The sequence below is a fragment of the Xylocopa sonorina genome, chromosome 8, assembly GCF_050948175.1.
Source record: "Xylocopa sonorina isolate GNS202 chromosome 8, iyXylSono1_principal, whole genome shotgun sequence".
Lineage (NCBI taxonomy): Eukaryota > Metazoa > Arthropoda > Insecta > Hymenoptera > Apidae > Xylocopa > Xylocopa sonorina.
Genome location: NC_135200.1, coordinates 5955642 through 5977453, shown reverse-complemented (window position 1 = coordinate 5977453; position 21812 = coordinate 5955642). Strand labels below are relative to the sequence as shown.

At 35.5% G+C, this 21812-nt stretch overlaps 5 protein-coding genes across 9 annotated transcripts in view; 3 read left to right on the top strand and 2 right to left on the bottom strand.

Moving 5' to 3' along the window:
* LOC143426366 (fatty acid-binding protein-like) overlaps window positions 1–21812 on the top strand; it is a 51373-nt gene that overhangs the window by 17585 nt on the left and 11976 nt on the right. The window lies entirely within an intron of this gene.
* On the top strand, window positions 184–1849 carry Bcl7-like (chromatin remodeling complex subunit BCL7B-like protein). Its single transcript, XM_076899803.1, has 4 exons — window positions 184–524; window positions 846–921; window positions 985–1090; window positions 1164–1849. Exons 1-4 carry the CDS (start codon window positions 433–435, stop codon window positions 1280–1282), a joined length of 393 nt encoding a protein of 130 aa, XP_076755918.1. The 5' UTR covers window positions 184–432; the 3' UTR covers window positions 1283–1849.
* On the bottom strand, window positions 1145–6924 carry Sni (SDR family oxidoreductase sniffer). 2 transcript variants are annotated; one of them, XM_076899797.1, is made up of 6 exons: window positions 6760–6924; window positions 5953–6004; window positions 3630–3820; window positions 3267–3419; window positions 2922–3142; window positions 1145–1259 (listed from the first exon to the last, which is right to left on the bottom strand). In XM_076899797.1, the coding sequence occupies exons 1-6, from the start codon at window positions 6883–6885 to the stop codon at window positions 1223–1225; spliced, it is 780 nt and encodes a 259-aa protein (XP_076755912.1). In that variant the 5' UTR covers window positions 6886–6924; the 3' UTR covers window positions 1145–1222. The 2 variants fall into 2 exon arrangements, with proteins under 2 accessions (XP_076755912.1, XP_076755913.1); XM_076899798.1 differs by lacking the exon at window positions 1145–1259 and having other exon boundaries at window positions 2837–3142.
* Window positions 5299–9866, top strand: Trxr1 (Thioredoxin reductase 1). Of its 3 annotated transcripts, none has more exons than XM_076899774.1 (8): window positions 5299–5398; window positions 7485–7708; window positions 7782–7912; window positions 7989–8218; window positions 8334–8548; window positions 8629–8811; window positions 8946–9304; window positions 9387–9866. In XM_076899774.1, exons 1-8 carry the CDS (start codon window positions 5314–5316, stop codon window positions 9514–9516), a joined length of 1557 nt encoding a protein of 518 aa, XP_076755889.1. In that variant the 5' UTR covers window positions 5299–5313; the 3' UTR covers window positions 9517–9866. The 3 variants fall into 3 exon arrangements, with proteins under 3 accessions (XP_076755889.1, XP_076755890.1, XP_076755891.1); XM_076899775.1 differs by lacking the exon at window positions 5299–5398 and adding an exon at window positions 6495–6690; XM_076899776.1 differs by lacking the exon at window positions 5299–5398 and adding an exon at window positions 6979–7164.
* Window positions 10657–21812, bottom strand: part of LOC143426351 (uncharacterized) — a 29430-nt gene continuing 18274 nt past the window's right edge. The window contains exons 1-7 of one of the 2 annotated variants that reach the window (XM_076899761.1): window positions 18523–18672; window positions 16631–16743; window positions 16384–16532; window positions 16026–16209; window positions 14794–15056; window positions 14332–14485; window positions 10657–12346 (exon numbers count right to left, since the gene is read on the bottom strand). In XM_076899761.1, coding sequence (XP_076755876.1) covers window positions 11105–12346; window positions 14332–14485; window positions 14794–15056; window positions 16026–16209; window positions 16384–16532; window positions 16631–16743; window positions 18523–18628 — 2211 coding nt within the window. In that variant the 5' untranslated portion in view covers window positions 18629–18672 and the 3' untranslated portion in view covers window positions 10657–11104. Of the gene's footprint in view, window positions 12347–14331; window positions 14486–14793; window positions 15057–16025; window positions 16210–16383; window positions 16533–16630; window positions 16744–18522; window positions 18673–21812 lie in introns of those variants that run through there. The other variant, XM_076899762.1, reaches the window with a different exon arrangement.

Here is a 21812-nt window from a genome sequence, read left to right as displayed (position 1 = left end):
GTGCCAATCGCTGTGTTGACTGGATATGTATTATTCATCCATTTGCATTAGTGGTGCTCATTCAAGGAAATTTAGTAGAATATAGTTGAATCTCTAGTGAACTTTGTATATTATTGTCTATCGAGACATATGTAATATACTTTTCCATAGATGTAACTCAGTCGAACGATAAGAACATTGAACTTTTGAACTATTAAAACATTCAGTTCATCGATGAGTATCACTGGCTTCCGCCATTCCCTCCGCGCCTCCTATTGTTACGAACGTATCGTCCTGTTATGATTGTAAATCTTAATCTAGCTTTGAATCTGAAGACGTTTGCTATTCCACTGACGAAATTTGTAACCGCTGTCAGTTTCCTAACCTCTTCGCCGACTAATGTTCCGGTGTTTTGTATTGTGTTCAGTTAATAGTGACTTATAATCGCGTAACATGATGTCGCGGTCTGTGCGTGCAGAGACTCGTAGTCGTGCCAAGGATGATATTAAGCGTGTAATGCAAGTCGTTGACAAAGTTCGCCATTGGTAAATCTCTTAACATATTATAGATGCACGAGGAAATGTTGAAAAGTTTCACAAAAAAAGTAAAAAAAAGAGTAGTAAAACTATATGGATCTCAGAAATGGATATAAAAATTTTTTCTTACTTATGAGAATTTAATAGAGATTTTGCATTACACATGTCAGCTGTAAACAGACTTCTGTAGCTCTGAAATGTTTCATACGTGTTGATTGAGTAATAGTGTTCTATGTCTGCTTTTTTAATAACAGTAAAGAAGGTAGCTTCTCTGTCTGTTGTTTCAATATCAACCTGAGGAATGCGTTTTTCATGCTGACGGTTTTATAGGGAAAAGAAATGGGTTACTATAGGAGAAACTACTATGAAGATTTATAAATGGGTGCCTATATCGACACTTGATCAGGTAAATAGAAGTAGTCAAACTTAGATAGGAGAGGAAAATAAAAATTAGTGTTTTATCATTTAGAAGAAGAAAGGAAAAACAGTTGCGGACAAGGAAAATGGTTTACCAAGAAAGAGTGGGTTAGATTCATCGAATTCCAACTTCGGACTTACAGAAGATTCAAATACGTGTGAGTCCAAGTTCAGTAACTGGAATGAAACTATCCACATGTTGAAATTTATACAAATTTTGCAATATCTTAGGTTTTTCAACGGTTAGTGATTCTCAAGGATTAACAGACTTCTCTGCACATTTGGGATTTTCAGAAGATTCCAATTCTCAAAATAGTGAACCAACGCCTAAAAGGTTAAAGACTGATTAAAGTTTATTCTGTGGCTGTTATTTGGAACATAAGATATTTAGGAAATCATTTATATCTTTTACGAATTTGCACATTATAAAGTTATCTTAAATCATAGTTACGAATGAATGAATTGCAAGATGTTTTTTCATTTTTTAATTTTACTTTATACTGAATGAAAATTTGTTATAAGATTGGAAAAGCAAGTAGCAATTTGAATTATATATATTAGTAAATTAATTTTTTATATATGCGTTTGTTACAAAGTTTCATGGTTCAATTTAGAAGTTACAATTAATCATATTTTAATGAAAAATTTGTCTTCAATGTTCAGTCCGTTTTAAAGTTTAATCCAAATGACGTTAAAGGGAATGTAACATAAAATTAATTTTATAACGGATTGTACATTCTAAGCAATTTTTGCATCATTGCAGTATTATTTGATCCATGAGATATACAGGGTATCCCAAAACGATTTGGTGCAACTACTTATTTACATGTAAAAATAAGTCGAAATGGTAGGGCAACATTTTTTTGTTTGGAGCTTCTTTTTGGATAATGTTGAGCATAAAAATTTATTGAGTACGCATGAATAATTGATGTCACTCATTCAAACTTTATGTAGAATTACATAGAACTATTGGTATGTGTTAAAGATAACGAAAAATATTTAAACTCGGTATTCTCGGAAACAAGACTTCGATGGAAAAAAGTTACTCTGCATTTCCAACTTGTGTAGGATCACCCATCTTGGGATATCGGGTATACATTTTTTTCATTTATTTCTATGTGAAATCTCAAGACATAAATTGAGCAAAACATTGACACCTTTTAATCTTGGAAATGTAAAATAGACAATGGTACATTTGTTCTTTGGTGTAAAATAGTATCTCCAGAATACTTATGTATAATGTTACATTTATCTACAAGGTATTTATATATCTAAACATGATCACATGTTCAATAGTTGTTTGATAATTGAATATCATTGTACATATTTCAAATATCATTTTTTACAATTTAATATTCTAGAACAAACTTGCATTCCTTGAGGTTACGTTATAGCACCGTGACATGTACAAAATACGCTTTGACACTTACAAATAAAACGATACATTGTGACCATTTGAATTTATACTTATATGAGTTGTGATAAAATTATTACTTAATCACTTTCATTTTTTTAAATAAAAGAAAGAGTTGTACTTAACATTCATAATCATTTTAAAAGCTGCTAGAATAAGTTGATTCATTAAAAAAAAAAGGAAAAAGAAGGAAACATTTTATTATATAGCTATTATAATTTCTGTATGATAACTGTATATATGAATTCTTATAATTTAACAAAACTCTGTATGTTATAGAGAATATGTACAGAAAAATACTTGAATGTAAAGCAAACTTTAATGTCTTTTTAGAACCTTGGTACTACGATACAGTTAATGGAAACAAAATTTTTATACTATGAAGTATATGATTCCTAACAATGTTTAAATGCTAAATTTATCATAAAAATAATATTTGTGTGTGTGTATATGATTTTTATAGTGAACATGAATTAAAATAAAAAACTAATTTAAGCGAATCAGTGTTTTATCAAAATTATATTAAATGTAAATAATTAAGAAAAATGAAGAATGAATACAAAGCTTGTATTTACCAAGGTAAAATTTTCCCATCATATTGAACAAAACAACCTGTGTGTTTTTCACTTAATGAACTTAATGTATTCAATATGTTACTGACACTAGTATCAACATCCATCGGTGCGTTACTCCCTCCCAGATCTGTACGCACCCAACCAGGATGTAAACAAGTGACAAGGATTCCATCTTCCTTTAAATCAATGCTCATCGATTTTGTAGCTGCATTAAGTGCTGCCTAAAAATTAGATAAAGATCATACTTGCTGCTCGGTTTATCCAATATCTTTTATATACAATTTTCCTTTTCGTATTTTAAATATATATAATGCTATATGTTTACTCAATTAAAGAAGATGTTACCTTACTACATCTGTAAGGATAATAACCACCTAGATCATTGTCAGCTATACTTCCAAGAATAGAAGACATATTAATAACTGCAGATCTGTTAATGTTCATTTTTGACTTGTCCATGAAATTATTAGATGCTGTTTTCAATAGTGGTAGAAATGCCTTGCAATTTGTAAAATTAGATGTTCAGTTACATATTATTACACAAATTTAAAAAGTATAAATACAGATTTACACTGCATATATGTAAAATGTTAATTTAATTTTTTACAAATTTATTTTAATTTACTTATTTTCGTATTAAAAATATATAAAAAGATAAATAGGAAGTAAATGAAAAGATGTAACCAATATTAATAAAATATAGCTCACCTTTGTTAACAAAATTGGCGCCACTGTGTTTACAAATAATGTTTCTGTAAGCTGTTTCTCCTTTACAAGATTAAGTCTTGTAAATCTTGGACTGATACCGGCATTATTAAATAAAACGTTTAATCCCGCTTTGCCTACTTTTTCGCTCACAATTTGTACTATTTCGTTGTATCTTTTTGTATCAGATAAATCTTTAAACAAAAAATAATAATTTTTATATTATCTGATAAATAGGGCGCGCCATTCAGCCGGCGTAAAGTTTGTACTGTAAACTCTATTGTATTTTTAAGTATTACAGAGCGATTATGTTACCAGTAGACTCAAAGGCAATGCCGCCGCCTCAATACTAGCGATAACCCTCTATTTGTACAGAGTGATCTGCTGATGAAGTGGCCAGTGTGTGTTATCGGTTGGCTACTGTCAATGACTGCTTACTTATCGGCTACATATGTGTACATACATAAATTTCTGACTCGTTTTGAATTTAAGCGGCTGCACTGCGCTTAAGTCCACAACCGAGAGAATTACCCTATTTATTTCGCATAAAAGAATTTTTCCGTATGCACTTTATTATCTATCGTTTACTTTTATTAAATTTTATAAAAGTGAGGTCAACTAACATAATGTTATTATAATATATCATTGACACCAGTATTCTTGGTATTATTCTTAGTATTACTATCTGAGATATTTTATGTGTATGTGTAAATTGTAGGGTAATCTATAAACAAAAATGTAACCTTAATTTGTAACTATAGTAACTGTATTATTGTTTTATAAAAGTCGTGTGGATTTGCATCACTTATGAAATAATTTCGTATATCGTTTCAACTATAAAGCACTTGCAGTGAATATTGTTCCATTTTGGTACTATAGCATAACTGTCCTGGTCAATACTGGGGTGTTTCACAGGGCAGCTACATACAGTACGTTTACTTCTTTCATATTAAATTTCCATTTTCATTACAAACATCATATATAAAAGTTGTGAACTGTTATTACTTGAATTGTGTGCGTAAGATTATTGGTAATTCATGCTTGGGTTTACTTCTATATATCGTAAATGTAAAGATATTCGTATTGATGTAAGTCATACAGTATCTGTTTGCTATTTTTTGCCATTTTTTATTTCACAGTAAAAATATTATATGGAGTAAAAAGCGAAGGCAAGGCATCATTTAATATTTCACATAACGTAGGATATCTTTGTCTGTCGAAATTTTTACAATTTGTTACTTCTAAAGCATGGTGTTGCTTGGCTTACTAATTTACAACTTTATAATTTATTTGTATCAGGAAAGCAATAATTCTTGCTTTTTTTATAATCTTTGAATTATACGCTTTTACTTCGCTATACAATTCATATATTTTTTACTGGTATAATTTATTTAATTGTACAAACATAAAATGCTTCTTACTGTGATTGTCAAGGTAATCGGAATTCTCTAACAGTTTATCAGATATCATAAGCACATATCGACCAGAACACGGCCGTAATAAAATACTACTGTCTTTACGGCACAAAATACAAGTAATCCAATTCTCGTTCTGTAAAGAGCGCGGTTTAGTCTCACAATTTTTTAACGTAAATAATTTCTCATGTTTCGCATATTTTAATATGAGCTATCATAATTCAAAGAAAAGGAAACAGTGGTGCTTCGGCTGTCGCAGAAAATCACAAACCATGGATTCAGATTCAAGTGATCAGGAAGTCGGAAATCATACGAAATCTTCGAATGAACCCGTGGAAGAAGAAAATTACTCTCCAAGTAAGTCGTATCGATTATGATTCACTATATAGACATTTACAAAATGCTGCAATGTTTTATCTATAAAGTATCAACTAGCAATATTATCTTTGTATAGAGACTTTCATTATTTTAAAAATTGTTTTATCTCTTTCATTATCTTACAATTTATTACGTCATATTTGCCGCTTCCAATTGTTAACTAGTATACACAAATAGTATACCTACATTTAATTATTGAAATGAATTTGACGCATGAGTATGACAATAACATATTTTCCTGTATGATGATATTGCACATTTGTTAGTTTAGAGTTTCATTTTTTATGGGCTTTATAATAGAAATCATTTTTCTTTTAGATTTTACTTATTACTGGCGTGTATTCATTGTTACATCCCAATAAAATTAAAAGATATGTAAATCATCATCATCTGATCTTTAAATTTTATAGAAGGATCCAGAAAAATTTGATTAAGTCATCGATTAAAAAGCGCATTGCGTTTGTATTCAGTGATGGAGAGATAAGGATGAAAAAAAACCGGTTGAAATTACAAAACATGATATCGTTACGTACCTATTTCAATAATATGTACATTTTTTGACTCCTTAGCTAGTGCAGTTAGTTCCTAAAAAAAGAAAATGTGGAATTTTCAAAATTGAATAAAATTATCATGTGATGCTTTGTGGAATTCACTGCTAATTATCGGATGAAATGAGATATTCTTCAATCTGTTCAATTTGTACATAATTGACTGGAATCATAAGTTATTTGAGAACAATCACGTGATCAGAGACCTTGATGGTAAAAGTTCTTCGAACGTGCAATAATACACGATACCAAGTATTTATGAGAACAATCATTTGTAAAATATTGAAAGCTAAAAATCGAAACACATATTTGCAATTGACAAGCAATGTGTACAGATTCTCATGTGAGCGATGACTATTTTCGATCTTCTAAAAATGTAGATTAAAGTCGTCCCAAAGAACCTGTTTTTAAAGTACGTTCTATAGCGAAACCCAGGGTGACTTGCACGTTAGCCTTCCTTTTTACGTAATCTGGCAGCGTGTATTGCATGAGTCACTATAAATGAGACTTAAAACTCGTGTGCTTGTAGCAACCATATAACAGATGGCGGTAAACGAAGCAAGTAGGCGTCAGTTCGTTCTTGTCCTTTAAACATAAGATATTGTGCATTGAGCGGTACTCGTATAGAGCCGTTTATATTCCTCGAGAAGAAGAAGTATTACTTATTACATTCCTTTACAGTGTGAATATTAAGACAATAAAGAATAACGATGCCGCCGATCGGTAAGTTGATCACATATAACAAATCCGGATGTTGCATAATGGAGCATTTTATTCTGTCGTTGATCTTACCCTTGCTTTATTCGCGTCTCGACAAGTAGCGAAGATATTCTCCGGTGATTGCGACAGTTTAACCAAGTGTTTCACTAAACCTAATCCAAGTCCACGATTGCAACCAGTAATTAAGATCGATCTCATCTTGTGCCGTGACTTCCTCCTTCTCCTTAGATATTTTCTTGCTGTTCGTCTTTTCGAAACGTGTTCAATAATTTTGTTGCTTATCATATACCGTCGCGAACACGAGTGTCATCAGGGTGACGTCACGTGGTCGTGATCGGCTGGCAATAATCATGGCGACGTTAACGCTGCTCGCGAGGTTTGTGTCATTTCGATCTGCTCACGCCAAATTGCTCGAGTTCCCGTGGTCCAGATGTAACGCTTTCCCTTATGGCAGAACCACCATGGCTTGTATGTGCTGTGAGTGATTGGATTCTACGACTTCTAAATGTGAACGCGACTTAATTCTATTGTCGTTACGTAAAATTTATGTGTCTCGTGTGTTTGACAATTGATCGTTGTACCGGTTAGGTTAAAAATAATCGAATTAAATTAACATAGTTCACTGATATTGTTGCAAAATTTGATTGGTTAACGCGTGAATATAAAAAGCACGGTTTCGTTCCTAGATATTTAGTAATCTTATCAGGGAATGCTTTTAATTTTGTGATAAGAAATATATTGCACCATAGTATATTCATGGTCATTGGTTTTACATAACTGATTATACTTTTTTACAGCTGAACAGAAATACATGTACGACCTCCTTGTAATTGGTGGCGGATCTGGCGGTTTGGCAGCAGCTAAGGAAGCAGTGAATTTTGGTGCGAAAGTTGCTGTTCTAGACTTTGTGACACCATCTCCACGAGGTACAACTTGGGGTGTTGGTGGTACTTGCGTGAATGTTGGTTGTATACCAAAGAAGTTGATGCATCAGGCTGCTTTGTTAGGAGAAGCTATTCATGTATGTTTTTTATTTGAAAATCATGTAGTCTTTATAAAGTCAGACTGTCAATATTGAAATTTTACACTCTTAGGAATCCGCTGCGTATGGCTGGCAAGTATCAGATCCCAAAACAATTAAAAATGATTGGGAAGCATTAAAAACGGCAGTGCAAAATCATGTGAAATCTGTGAACTGGGTTACACGTGTCGAACTTAGGACCAAGTTAATATCATTTCAGTTTTCATTTCTAGTGTAAAATTGTGTTTATTCTGTTATTAATTTTTTCTTATAACTTCAGGCAAGTTGAATATCTCAATGCACGTGGTTATTTTAAAGATCAACATACAATATGTGGGATAATGAAAAATGGTCAAGAAAAAGAGTTAACTGCACAATATATTTTGATTGCTGTTGGTGGTAGACCAAGGTATCCGGATATTCCTGGTGCTTTAGAATATGGTATAACTAGTGATGATATCTTTAGCTTGGAAAAACCTCCAGGAAAAACACTTGTTGTTGGTGCTGGATGTATCCTTTTCTTGTAATGTTTAGTATTAGCAATAGATCAAATTTTCTTCTGTTATACAATTGAATATATTTTTTATTTGTATGCGAGGTTTTGTTCTCCTTAATACGTAAATAGATATTGGTTTGGAGTGTGCTGGATTTTTGAATGGTTTGGGTTATGATGCAACTGTAATGGTGCGATCAATTGTATTACGAGGTTTTGATCAACAAATGGCAGAAACTGTTGCTACAGAAATGGAAAGGCGTGGTGTACACTTTATTTACCGCGCTAAACCATCGAAGATTGAGAAGAAAAACGATGGCCAACTTCTTGTACACTGGGTCGATGAAGTGAGTTTTATAGTTTAAATAAAATTTGCATTGTATACATTGTTACGTTCACGCAATGTTAAACGTTTCTGTTCTTTCAGAATGGAGAAATGCATAAAGATACTTTCGATACAGTTCTTTTCGCTATTGGTCGCAAACCACTCACAGAAGAACTGAAGCCTGAAAATGCTGGAATTAAAATTGTTCCTGAAACTGCAAAAATAGATGCAAAAAACGAACAAACAAATGTTCCGAACATATATGCTGTTGGTGATGTACTTCATGTAAGTTTTAAAGCTTGATCAATGTTTTGATAATTATGGTTTTAATTTTTATGTAATGGAGATTATTGCATTATTATTATAAACATAGATTTATAAGTGATATTAACCTAAATTTTTTGCGCTGTGTGTTGTAGAAAAAACCAGAGTTAACACCTGTTGCTATACACGCGGGTCGGTTATTAGCAAGAAGATTATTTGGAAATTCGACAGAACAAATGGACTACGTAAACGTAGCAACGACAGTATTTAGCCCCCTAGAATATGGTTGCGTTGGACTCAGTGAAGAAGCGGCGATTGCTACTTATGGGGAGGACAAAATAGAAATTTATCATGCGTATTATAAACCAACGGAATTTTTTATACCGCAGAAAGATAATTCACAATGCTACTTGAAAGTTGTCGCACTTAGAGGCGGCGATCAAAGAGTGCTTGGTATGCATTTTGTAGGTCCTCATGCTGGTGAAGTAATTCAAGGTTTTGCTGCTGCCATCAAGTATGCATTAACTAGATTTTTCTAAATAACATTAATTACTTCCGATCTTAATGTTATTGTTTTTGTTTAATTCTTTTTCCAGATGCAATTTAACATTCCCAAAACTAAAAGAAACAGTTGGAATTCATCCGACAGTGGCAGAAGAGTTTACACGTGTATCTGTAACTAAGCGTTCTGGGCTTGATCCCAAACCACAGAGTTGCTGCAGTTAAAACTTTCATAGTGTTAGATTTGTTGCACAGCTGATATTTATAAGTACGATTGCGATAAACGTTTCTCGTCCTTATTATATCAATTATTCAAACCAGAACTAATTTTCCAAGCAAAGTTCACCTTTGAATTGGAAGAATTTTTCTTATTAACAATAAGTACAAGTGAAAGACAGAACTTTTAGGACATTGCAGTATTTTCGACAAGAAAGATTTGCTTCTTTTGGAACGCAATTAATGTGAATTTAATCCATATATTGTACTTATAGTAATTTTTATAAATATAATTTTTTCCAAACATCAATCTATTTTTATGTCTACACTCCAAAGAAAATAAACAAACCCTGATTATATATTAATCGTTCTCGTAACTTAGTTCATTGTCTTATAAGTAAATGTATCATTCATTACATTTTCTTAAAGAATATAGTTCCATCGTATTTAGTATAATCTCTGACAAAATTCATGAATGAAACGTACGATACACGTGCCACGATAGCGTCACTGATACGCAATGCCAGCATGGTGTCACGATAGTATGCCATTGACCCACTGATATGAAAACTGAGAGGTAATATCGTGCTAGTACAACTTACCGTCCCGAAACACAAACCACAAACCAAAAAGAAAGATTAAACAAGAAACAGTCTTCTGAGTCTTTCATTCATTTTTCTATAAACTATATTGTCGATATATGTAGGTGATAGGTTCTACATAATCGATGTTGTTTATCCGTAAACATAGGCGATGATAACCTACGGATAAATGCTCAATTTTGCTCAGGGGCCACGGTTGACCGACCACCTGTCGGCCGTGGTACGGGATTTACGACCCCGAGCTACCCGAGTATACATACCGGGAGAAGTCTTCCTGTCGACCAAGATATTTGGTCTAGTCATTGCGACCCCGGAATGGTGATGACAATGGTGTGGTCTCGGCGTCGTCAAGTGTTTTTCATGTTGAAAAAGGATGATGTGATCCTTTCTTTCCACGATAGAAATCCCTAACATCTCGAAAGAGTTCCCAAGATCTCCCTAAATGCAGAACTAGGTTATAGTGGAAGTCTCTACGGTTTAGGTGTTACTTTACAGAGAGATGTTCAAATAAGTATTTGGAATTATTTGCAATTGGTTTCCGACGGAGTAAATGGCACATAAATAATTTTATTCCTGGTTACAAATTCAATTTCTACGAGAACACAAACTCACGAGTCACGACTCGATATATCTTGCTCATAAATACTTTGTAGATATCATCGATAGTATATATGAACGTTGTCCGCCTTTGTTACCTACGCATATTCACACGAAACAAGGATATTGTATACAATTAACATACAAAATACAATAAAAAGATAGACGTGTGAAATAGTTTAGTATCTAGTACAGACGCTAGTAAGGACAGTCGCTTCGTTTAGATATTTACAAAATACGTTTAATTCGTACTGATCAACTTGCGCCAGAAATAATTTAATCTCGTTCTATCCAACTATTCGGCTGACAGAAAACTTAACAAATTTTGAACTTAATCTCACTTGGCTATATCTTACGTATAAAAAGTCTTTCCCCTCAGTTTAGATGTAAGATATATTTTAGCTTCTGCGATGATTACTTATTTTAGATTTATTTGACGAGCGAAGAGCTTCAGCGTACGACATCTCTAAACGTTTCAACCGAGCGACTTCTACCAATGCCGTGCTCGGTTTGTACTCTATGTATTCGAAACTGTTATTGTGCTGACTGTTGCTGTTACGCGCGTAGGTATTATTCGAACGTCTCTCAAGATTAGGTGACTCTTTCGTTCTGTTCGCGTAGCTATATCCATTGCTGTAACCATTGCTGCCATTCTGATCAGCAACTGTGAATGGTCGGAATTTCTTCTTGCCATTGCTGTTCGATTTTGGTGCGACGAATTTAGGATTTGCCGTTGGAATTATGTCTGGTGTAGTTGGTCTGTCATTAGATACCAGTTTCCTACTGGTATGCTTTTTCGACGATCTTTTCAGAACGCTGACCGATAAGCTTCCGTTTCGTTGTCCTCCGTTCTTTCCATTTTTCGCCTGTGTCTGTGTAATCTCGTTACTTTGCTCCTGTCCATTCGTCTCGTTCGGCGAAACTGAGTTCTGTATTCTGCGAAGCGGTTCAGATACGGTGGAGGACAACACGGAAGAAACAACGCTTTGGTTGTCGTCTGTGGTTTCGCTAGGAACGTCTTCGCGTGGCGAAGTCGAGGACTGCGGCTGGGAGATGGTTCCACTCGTCGAATCATCCAGCAATGGTAATTTCTCACCTTCGTCCTTGGCTTCCGCGGCTCGTTTTAAAACACTGAATATTTCGCTAAACGTGTGCCTGTATTCCGGTGTTTTACGGAATCTACTCTCGAACGGGCTGTTGTCGTCGTAAATGCTGAACTTGCAATCTTCGCCATCGGCGATAGAGCAAAGGAACGATCCGGGTCTTCCCTCAGTTTGCGTCGCCTTGTTGCTGGTCTCATCTGAGAAGCCGGATGATAATGTTTCCGCTTCAGAGAAATCTGTTGGCGTAGCTGAGAACGTTTTCTTCCCGCATGCTTCCGTTTTGGTGCGCGTACTATTTCCGGTAACCGACTTCGTCGACTCTTGCTGCGTTTCTGTTTCTGACGTGGAATTCTGGAAGCTATTGAACTCGCCCGACATCTCCAGTTCCTCTTGTAACGACATGCATGGCGTGGGTGCGCTGTCCTTGCGTCGGAACGCGGATCGCCTTTGAACTTCCAACAACGCTTGATACTTCTCCACTAGAACTCTATAGGGGTTGTTCACGTCATTTGACACTCCATCTTTGTCGTTCAAGTCCTGAAAGTGATATATTTACGATCTATGTATTAATATTTAGAGAGTGTTTAAGCAATTTTTATTTTAATTAAAAATGATGAAATTTAAAACTAATCCAAATGAAATTGGTGATGCAACTAAAACAGTATCATTTTTTTTCTTTAAGAACTATTCAAATGTCAGATATTCACACGAAGAGAATAATGAGACAACATATAAGATTTGAGAAAGGCTTTTTTAAAAAATTCATATGAAAAGCAAAGATGAAAGGTAAAGGAAACGCCAGATTTATAGGACATTAAATAAACAATGAAAAAACAATATTTTGTTGCAAAAATATGTTTTATTTATGATCATATAAATCTGGCACTTACATTTTACAACACAATTTTAACAAATACATCGACTAGATACAATAACAATATTCAGTTATGCTCAATGTCAAATTAATAGCATTAGAAAGTAATTTGAATTAATATCTACAACGAGGCAAACTTAATTCTAAGTAATAATAATAAATAGCATCACCAAATGCATTCTATTAAAATTTGACACACTTATCACCTTTATATACAGATAATGATAAAAGAAAATAACTTATTTCCTAATTTGTTCATCTAACGCAACATTTGTATCTATTCTTTGGAAATTAAACCTTTTTTTCTCTCCCATGCCAGCTACATATAAATTTGAAAATACTATTTCCTATGACTACTAGTATAAAACAAAAGTCTATTGATGAGTATTACATGCAAAAATGTCTTCATTTATGCATAGCATTTGGTTGGTTTTGAAGTATACAAATTGAAGTATGCAACTTAGAATTAGGGAATTTATATTTGTTAGCTTCTATGCGATATTAAATTAATCATGGCCGAATCAATGTAAGTGCTCAGTTATAATTTTCATTTTGTTTTACCTGCACCTTATTTTAATTAGCCAAACTATTAGGCCAACAACTCGTGTCCAATGTTACGTTAGTAATACTTTTCATTTACATTCCCATATTATGCTAATCTATGGTCAGGATTGAGAACAATTTAATTGTAAGCTAGAAATAATATTCATGAAAGAGAAATTAAAAAGTTTGAAGTGTCTAAGAATAAAAAGAGAGCATAGTTAATAGAACTATTAATGTAAACTTAAATTATTTGATTGTATCAGTCGTAATTAAAAGACCATGATATGCTTCGAATTACGAAATTGTAAAATTTTTGGACGGCTCGTTCAGTCAGTAATAGGGTTTTATATAAATATGAAGTTAAAAATTGCTTTTACAGATTCGATATATTCTAAAAGTGTATGCTCCGAGTGAAATACTCATTCCATTAATTATCTTTAATTTCCAATTATGGGGGAACGATGCGTATTATCGTTTATGAATTTTTATAACTCAAAGTAGTTTCTTAGTACTCTCCAACAGTAAAACCTTTTTCAAAATGAAAATAGATAGTCGGAAAGGTTTCAATAACAATGGTACGATGCAATCGTTTTTTATGTACCATATAGAATCGAAAAGAACAAAAATTAACGACGGTATTTTCCACATATAGGCGAAAGTTGTTCTCAATAGTGAACAAAATTCTCTATCGTCTTTTTTTGTCTCAGATTTAATTTTTTTCACCTCGGATTTAATTTTTTTCAGCTCGGATTTAATCTTTTTTACCTCGGATTTCTTAATCTTTTTTGGCTCGGTTTTCTTAATCTTTTTTGTGCACCTCTCCTAAAGCAAATAAAATTAAATTAAATCCTTGTTCAAATTAAATTTCGAATCAAAATTTGTGCGACTTGAAATCCTTAAAAATAGAGATACATCGTAATATTTATTTCTGTATAGATATAGTGATATGACCAGCGAAAACATACGAAATGCATCAAACAAATATTGCTTAAAAAACAGAAAAGAGGAACTATTTAATTGAAGCACTGTTAAAAGAGCAGGGAAAAGAAATTCATGCACGCGTTGTTGAATAAAACAAGCATTGCACAAGCAAGTAAAAAGTTACCTGAGTAATTGACTCGGTGTCCCGTTGGCTATCGTTCATGAGTGATTCAGCCACGCTAATATCGTCGTATTCTTCTTGGTTTAGCATCACAAAGAGATCGTCGTGCGTTTTCGATTCCATTCCACGCAAACACCGTCCGCATAATTGACCCCGTCTATCAAAAATTTCACTTTTCCATTATCCATATAAATCAACCAATTATAATTCAATTCTGATTCTAGCAAAGACAGTGACGAAATATTTACAATTTCATTAAAAATTGTTTAAAGACACTCATACTAATAGTTTTACACAGCTAAAGATTGTATTAAAATAGTTAATATCATTCACGCTTTTACATCGAGAATAATACAATTTAATTTTAATTAATTTTGCATCTAGAAGAATTTCAAAAGTTTAAATTTTAAAAATGTTGTCCAAAAAGTTCGAGATTTGATAACAAGGTTTTCCAACGATGCTTACCTTACTTCCTCGAGGGTATTTATTTCTTCTTGCAGATTCTTTACGTCTTCCGCTTTGCTGCGCCAGAAGTTCAATTGTTCTTCTAACGCGTTATTTTCTTGTAACAGGGTCGTTAATTGTTGTCCAAGTTCAGCGACCTTCTGTTGTTCCCTCGCTCTTTGGCTGCGCGTCTCTTGCAATTGTCTCAGCAACTCGGTGGTCTCATCGTTTACTAGCGTCGTAGGCAGGGACAGGTAAGCCTTCTGGTCTGATAGGGCAGCGTTCTGGAAACCATTCCCATGATTCTAATTAATGATAATGCGACCAATTATTCTCGATCCTTGCTGACAATTAAAATCTATTTTAGTAATAGATTCTAGTAAGAAAATGTCTCATTAAAATTGATAATTATTGACAATGAGTACTGTATTCTCAACAACTTAGGAGATTTATGAATTCCTTTGAACATCATAAGAGAAAAATTGTTAATAAGCGAATAATATCCATTAATTCGACCAAGATTATCTTTTAATAATATCATGTTCTTTCTCACATCATCTTTTTGTCTGTTTGTGCATGTCTTACATTATAACAGCTTTTGATTGCTGTGCATACAAACACGTTATTCTTCAGTGAACAACTTGTAGGGTAATTTATATTGAACAGTAAAATATCTAGTAGGAATAAATCTTCAAGGATCCTTCTCAATCAAATTATAAACAGTCTTTGTCTCTATTTTTATGTACATATTCGATTTTCTTCTTGTTATTCATTTTAACAAGAAATTACTAGTACCTTCAATTTTGCGATCTGAAGATTTTATAGATATATCTGAAATTACGATAAACCACAAGTTTTAAATAAAATGCAGTGGCTGTGAAAAATGTATTTATACATTCTGCACTTTGGACACTACTTAAACTTTGGTAGTCAAGTTAAAGAACGATTTTACAATATTCATCAATGAGAAACTGGTTTCGAATTAACATATATTCGAGAGGCAACAAGATTTTAATCATATTGTCAGAAGAATGCAGAAGTATGCGGCGTACGAATACTATCCGTACGGTCTGTTTGAAAGAAGAGATGATTCCTGAGAGGCATTAAACGGAATAGAAACCTCACAAGGAAGTAGTAAGTCCGAAAGATGAAACCGAGATTCTCTCAGTTTACATTTTAGTATCAAACGGAATAAACGATAATTATCAAACTTATCTGAGATCGAGCAGAATAAATTCTATGAATATTAATACCTGTTGTATGCTGCCACCTTGCGTGACCGATGCTTTCCATAGAGCGGTCTGTGTTTGCGCGGTGGTCGTCGAATGAATTGCAGTTTGCTGTCGGAGCAGACTTTCATGTTGCTCGGTTATTTCGTCGATTTTCTTTTGAAGTTCCTCGCGTTGAGCTTCCAGGCCTTCGATTGTTAGACATTGGCTGTCGACAGACCGCGACGTTAAGAATATTTACGCAAATAACGTTGAACAACAATTTGCTTACACTCTATTGTATCCTTTAATTTTCATTCTTATATTCTATTCGATCCACCTTTACGCAAAGCTATGAAAATACGGTGAAGTTTCAAAATATCAATTAATATAAATTTCGTACTTTTTTATAAGTTTCTTGTCACTAGTGTTCTCAATTACAAGACGATGATTGGCACGTTCCAAGTCCTGTATACTGACTTCAAGTTGTTCGTAAATCTTTAGTCGCGAGTCGTTTACTTCCCTCAAGGCAGCCGTTTGTTTTTTCATATACTGAAAAAAAATTTGTGGTATAGATACTCGAACATGAACAAACTTTACTTGTGGTTAGTAGGAATAATTCGAGTTGTTGTAATCATTGAAAAACCTACCTCAATTTCTTGGGCTTGTTCTTCGACGGTGGTCTGGTGTGCTTTGATGATATTCTCCAATTCTTTATTCCGTTCCAAAAGCGTTTTACCCAATTCTGCTGCCAATTGTAAGTCTGAAACGAAATTCCCAGACCAATTAGAGATTTTTACGCTGTTTCACTTTGAAATTGTAATTACGATATTTGAGATAGGGTTTTGTTTAAGAGATAGTCGCGAAGTATCTTCAAAACACATTCGTTAGTTTTGTGTGTAAAAAATAATTGCAATAAGTATTTTTCGTGCATTATCCACATTTTCATTAAATTTATCAACCTTTGATCTTTCAGAATTGTGAGGCATTTTAAAATTCGAACGTAATTCGACCTATCGTCAATGTTTTACGCTCTTTCTCGTTGAAAGATCTTGCACGCTAGTGTCTCGAGTGATTTGAGATGATTACGAATCGGAAAGATAGCGCTGAATGTTCCAAGCAATTGAACCTGAAGCAAAACAATGAAACGAACCGAGCCCCCCTTCCCCCGCCTGCGAGCTTCGAAATTGAGGCGAAAATACACAGTTCAGTTATGGTGAATCACTCAATAACTGCATTGTTCAATAAAAATGAATTGTGCATTTCAATTTTGAGGCAAGATTGCACGATTCAACAAAATTCGAAGTAAATTGCCGTATGATCAATTCACTGTGTATGAAAGAAAATTGAGTAATTTTGTCACGGTTTTAGTACAGCCACTAGAGTTTAATTATGAACGTGTCAAGATACAACCGTGCTCTAATTACTTAAGGTCAAGGGCCAAGGACACTCGCGATAAGCATCTGGTCGAGCTACCGTTTCCTTTTATTGCTATCCCCAACTGTCACTGCTACTTCTCGATTCACTTGAACGTGCAACAAGGAATGTCACTCTCTTCCCCTTTTCCTACTTCAAACACATATTTCGAATGTAGATACCTGCAATGCGATATTTCCGAGTATTTAGGGAATTTTCAACCTTGCGATTGTGTACCTCGCAAAAATGCATATACACGCTTTATACTTTTCATCTACATCTAAAAAGAAAATTAAATAATCCATTTTTTCAATAATGTTGTTTTATAATTTTATATTTTAATGAATTTGAATAATCGAAGCGTGAATGTGTCATATATTAAAAGTTTATTTTCAAAACTAGTTATTTAATGTACCACTATAGTTGATTTCTTAATTAATATAACAAATTATGGATTGCAGTTACTGCGGTAGAAATGTGCGCTTCCTTGTTGACATTATTTTCTCTTTCTTCTCATTTACATACGTTTACATCATTTTCTCATTTCCTTTACACGTATTTTTTTAATCACGAAACGGTGTATTTGTTTTTATCACCGTTTTATCACCCTGCACGATAGTCTTCAATTCTAGTTGAACAACTTTGCGACTGACTATTAACGTTTCCTGTTTCGTTAAAGTGTAACGTGCAATATATGTACATTTGTATACGATTCTCGTTAGTTTTCTTATTAGCTGAACGTTGTAATTTACGACAATTAAGTACAACCGTTTAAACGTAAAAATGTAAATCGACGGTGTGCAGCGGGCCACAGCAGAGACAGAGCTTTGTAATTAACCAGAGTTGGTAGCAAATTGTCACCTCCACGCAAGACGTTTATCACGCAACCAATTACGCAAGAAGATTTACGTTATTCACGTTTAATCACATCCGATTCTAAAATTTCACCGTTGATGCAGAAACGCAACGAAATAACCAACGACCTTGTACCGAAACCTTGTCGAATACACTTGTTACGCCACAATCTTAATCGCACGATCACTGTATCAAACGATTGCCGCACAAATCGCTTTCCTCGATGAGATAGATCGAACGAACGATGACGATTTTCCCCATTCGGCTATACCTTCTGGACCCTGAAGACAGGAGAGCTCGATGGAGTAATCCCAGCAATCCAACGAGTTCATCTGCGTCTGTGGATCCCAGACGACGTCTACGCTAGGACCGCTCATCTCTCGTTATCCAGAATACACCCTCGGACAGTCCGCTCGATATCCCCCAGATTTCCTCCCTTTCGCTAACGCGTCGTTGGTTCCCGCTTCTTCGTTCTCCGTAGATCACGTTCAAGGTCGGGTTCGCTCAAAACGAAGACACGAGATTTCGGCCTTGGTCCATCCAGGTGATACGATTCGCGTGCGGCGTGTTACGTGCGCGGAGGACTCGGGTTATCGACCACAACCGGTTTCACCGAAGGCAGCCGGTCTTCTGTGAATCGCTAGCTACCCGTGGAACGTGTACAGCGCGAACGTCGAATGCCCATCCGCTGGTAACCCGACTCCCTCCACCGGCATCGTCGGTTCTCCCATACCTTCGACCGGTTCGCGCGGGCTCTTTCTCTTTTCCCCCTCCGCCCCGATAGGGAACCAGCTCTCCTTTTCTTTCTTTTTTTCTTTCTCGTTTTTCACCCGGTCCTCACAATTCCCTTCCGAACGACGGCGAGCATCTTTCCCCAGGTATCGGCCGCCCCCTCGGGGGTACTCTCACTCCTTCTGGACGCCTCCGCCTCCGCCTCCTTTCCCTTATTCCCGTTCCGCGGCTAAGCGCGTATCTCTTCTGTTTCGGCGTGTGCGCCTCGATACACGTGCAAAAGTTCCGTCCCACATATCTGCCACTTTTATTCACCGCGTGCATCTCTTCGGGGCCTGGGAATCGTTGTTTCGTCACGTCAGGTGCGGTGTCGTGTTTACATCGGGCTCGAAGTTTAACACCGATGCAACGATCAGCTGTACCATAATCGCAACGAAACCGTCCTGCGGTGCGTTACGTTTTTTTGGTTTCACAAACTTTGCTGCGATCAGCTAAAGATGAGAAAATGTCTGGATCGCGTAGGTGGAACGGTTGTGGAAGTAATTTAATTCATTTGCTCGAATTAGTTTTATGGATGGTTTTAACGGTTTATTTGTAGGATGAAACGTTGATTGCAGCGTTTAAGTTGTTCGAGTTTTTCAATAGAAATTTTTGTTAATGAATAGGAACATCTATTTCTACTCGACGAGCATCTCATCTCTCTGTCATAACGTGAAAAAGAAAACCGACAGCCTAAAACGCTACACGCATGATTGGGTCCAAATGGGAGTAGATGAAGTGGGGATAAATGGGTTGTATTTAACGTAAACCTGGGTATGTAGCAACTATTCAAGATTCCCCGTAGTAAATCTCAAGATCCATCGGAAGACACCATTAGTGAAATTTATCGGGAATAGACTCCCATAGTTTTCCCATCCGGTCTTCCATTTGTAATCTGCGTCCCCGCGCGGCATGTAACGCGATAACTCTTCCGCGGTAGTCGTGGAAACGACTTCCTCGTGGTATTTCGATTGGAATAACCCGTGGCGACCTCGTGCCCGCCGTTGAATCGATTCCCCCGCTGAATACTTTCTCCTGGGAATGCTTTGCGGAACGTTATTAATCTCTTCATCGATCGAAATAAAAGAGCGGCGGCTATTGTTGGCGTGGACCATGCCGCGCAGAACAACCGTGCACAGGTGCACCTATACGTTGGCTCTGCAGAATGGTGACCTTTCGAAAGTGGGAAGTGACGAGTACCGGACGGTGTGAAACGGTTCTCTAGATATTAATGATATTAACTGGAGTACGTACGCCAGCTATCCGGTCCGTTATCGTTCTACCACACCCTAAGAATTTTGCGTACCTACGGTTCGTAAAGTAATAACAAAGCACACGATCTGATCTGAAACCTAACTTCACATTTTTCTCTTGCGAACGTGCTGAACGAGCGTATGTACTTACACATTCATCATGTGTATTACATTCTTGAACGTGTTCGTTGCACTTGATATTTGGAAGCTGTATTTAAGAAAGAGAGAGAAAGTACGCCGAAAAAACTGGTTATCGTACTTGTAGATTCGCCACGCTCATTGCGTTCTTGAACGTTTTCATTAAAGATATTTGAGAACCGTAGGTATTTGGAAAAAATGGGTTCCTCAATGAAACGAATGAACTGGTTCTCGCAATTCGAGAAGTTTAAGATTTACGTACAATGAGATAATACTTGCGTAGAATTACAGAGCTTCTCGTATGACACGAAGAGATTGCATCTCGCATTAACCAAGGAGTACGCACGAGTATTTATAATTATAATATATACATAGGTTAATATTTTATTACCTGTGCTTGTCGAATATTTTACTTGCGATATGGTTGGTTTCACAAACACACGTGGAACATGCAGTTCAATCTAAATTAGGTCGATAGAAACCAGAAGTATGTATTAATCTTAGATGTTAAGTCGTGGAACGATAAAAGAAAGTTGAAAATTAGTATTTTTATGCTACGCGTACTTCGTAATTTCTACGTACGAAAAAACAATGCATTGTTGTTACTGTAAGATACAGTTTCTCTCGATCCAAGCATTTTGTTTAACTATATCGGTTATTCTTGAACTTTCTTCTGTCTATCACTGTACTAGAAGTGCTGGCCTTAAACGGACGTCTCTCACTACCATTCCACGAAGTGAATAGCGTGTTCCAGTAAAACCGTTCCATTCTCGCTTAAACAGGCGTCCGTGCAAAAACTTTGCCATTGGCTTAAATGAACCCGCTGCTGTGACCCATGGAGATACGTGGGCTTGGTTCCCATCATTGTGTCGAACGGCGCATAAAGCATACGCGCGACATTCTAGGATGATTTCTCCCGAAGATCCTCGCACCATAAATTCTTCAACAGACCTCAGTTGCCCTGGATATCGTTGTTTATTTTCGCACACGTTCGCGCGCCATTCACGAGAGATTTAACGGTGCAGGAAAAACAGTCTCTTTTGTAGTGGAATCTCTTCAATGAGAACTCGATCTTCTCGGATCGAGGGAAATTGTCCGTAAAACCCACCGTAAAGGAGATGAAGTCTCGCGAGAGGAAATCGTGTAGCAAATGTTCGCGCACCCTTTCACGTAGCGTATGACACACATATGTGTCTGATAAAATCGTACGATTAATTGTCAATTTACTGCTTTCCATAATAATTAATTTTACAATTTATATTTTACTTTTCTATTGTTACATTTGCAAATCTTTTATATTAAAAGTTGATTTGTTATCGTGCAGTATATGGTTTTAAACGAAGTATTAGGTGATACCACGAAAATAAGTAGAATTACCATACAAACGGGTCGTGTGAAC

Excerpts from the sequence above, each read along its gene's own strand:
- Bcl7-like (XM_076899803.1), top strand. The coding sequence starts at position 433 with ATGATGTCGCGGTCTGTGCGTGCAGAGACTCGTAGTCGTGCCAAGGAT. Across the intron at positions 525-845 it reads GTTGACAAAGTTCGCCATTG|GGAAAAGAAATGGGTTACTA; the intron begins GTAAATCTCTTA and ends ACGGTTTTATAG. Across the intron at positions 1,091-1,163 it reads TACAGAAGATTCAAATACGT|GTTTTTCAACGGTTAGTGAT; the intron begins GTGAGTCCAAGT and ends GCAATATCTTAG.
- Sni (XM_076899797.1), bottom strand. The coding sequence starts at position 6,885 with ATGAGATCGATCTTAATTACTGGTTGCAATCGTGGACTTGGATTAGGT. Across the intron at positions 3,143-3,266 it reads ATCCTTACAGATGTAGTAAG|GCAGCACTTAATGCAGCTAC; the intron begins GTAACATCTTCT and ends TCTAATTTTTAG. Across the intron at positions 1,260-2,921 it reads GATGGGAAAATTTTACCTTG|GCGTTGGTTCACTATTTTGA; the intron begins GTAAATACAAGC and ends TTAACCTTTTAG.
- Trxr1 (XM_076899776.1), top strand. The coding sequence starts at position 7,038 with ATGGCGACGTTAACGCTGCTCGCGAGGTTTGTGTCATTTCGATCTGCT. Across the intron at positions 7,709-7,781 it reads TGTTAGGAGAAGCTATTCAT|GAATCCGCTGCGTATGGCTG; the intron begins GTATGTTTTTTA and ends TTACACTCTTAG. Across the intron at positions 9,305-9,386 it reads GGTTTTGCTGCTGCCATCAA|ATGCAATTTAACATTCCCAA; the intron begins GTATGCATTAAC and ends TTCTTTTTCCAG.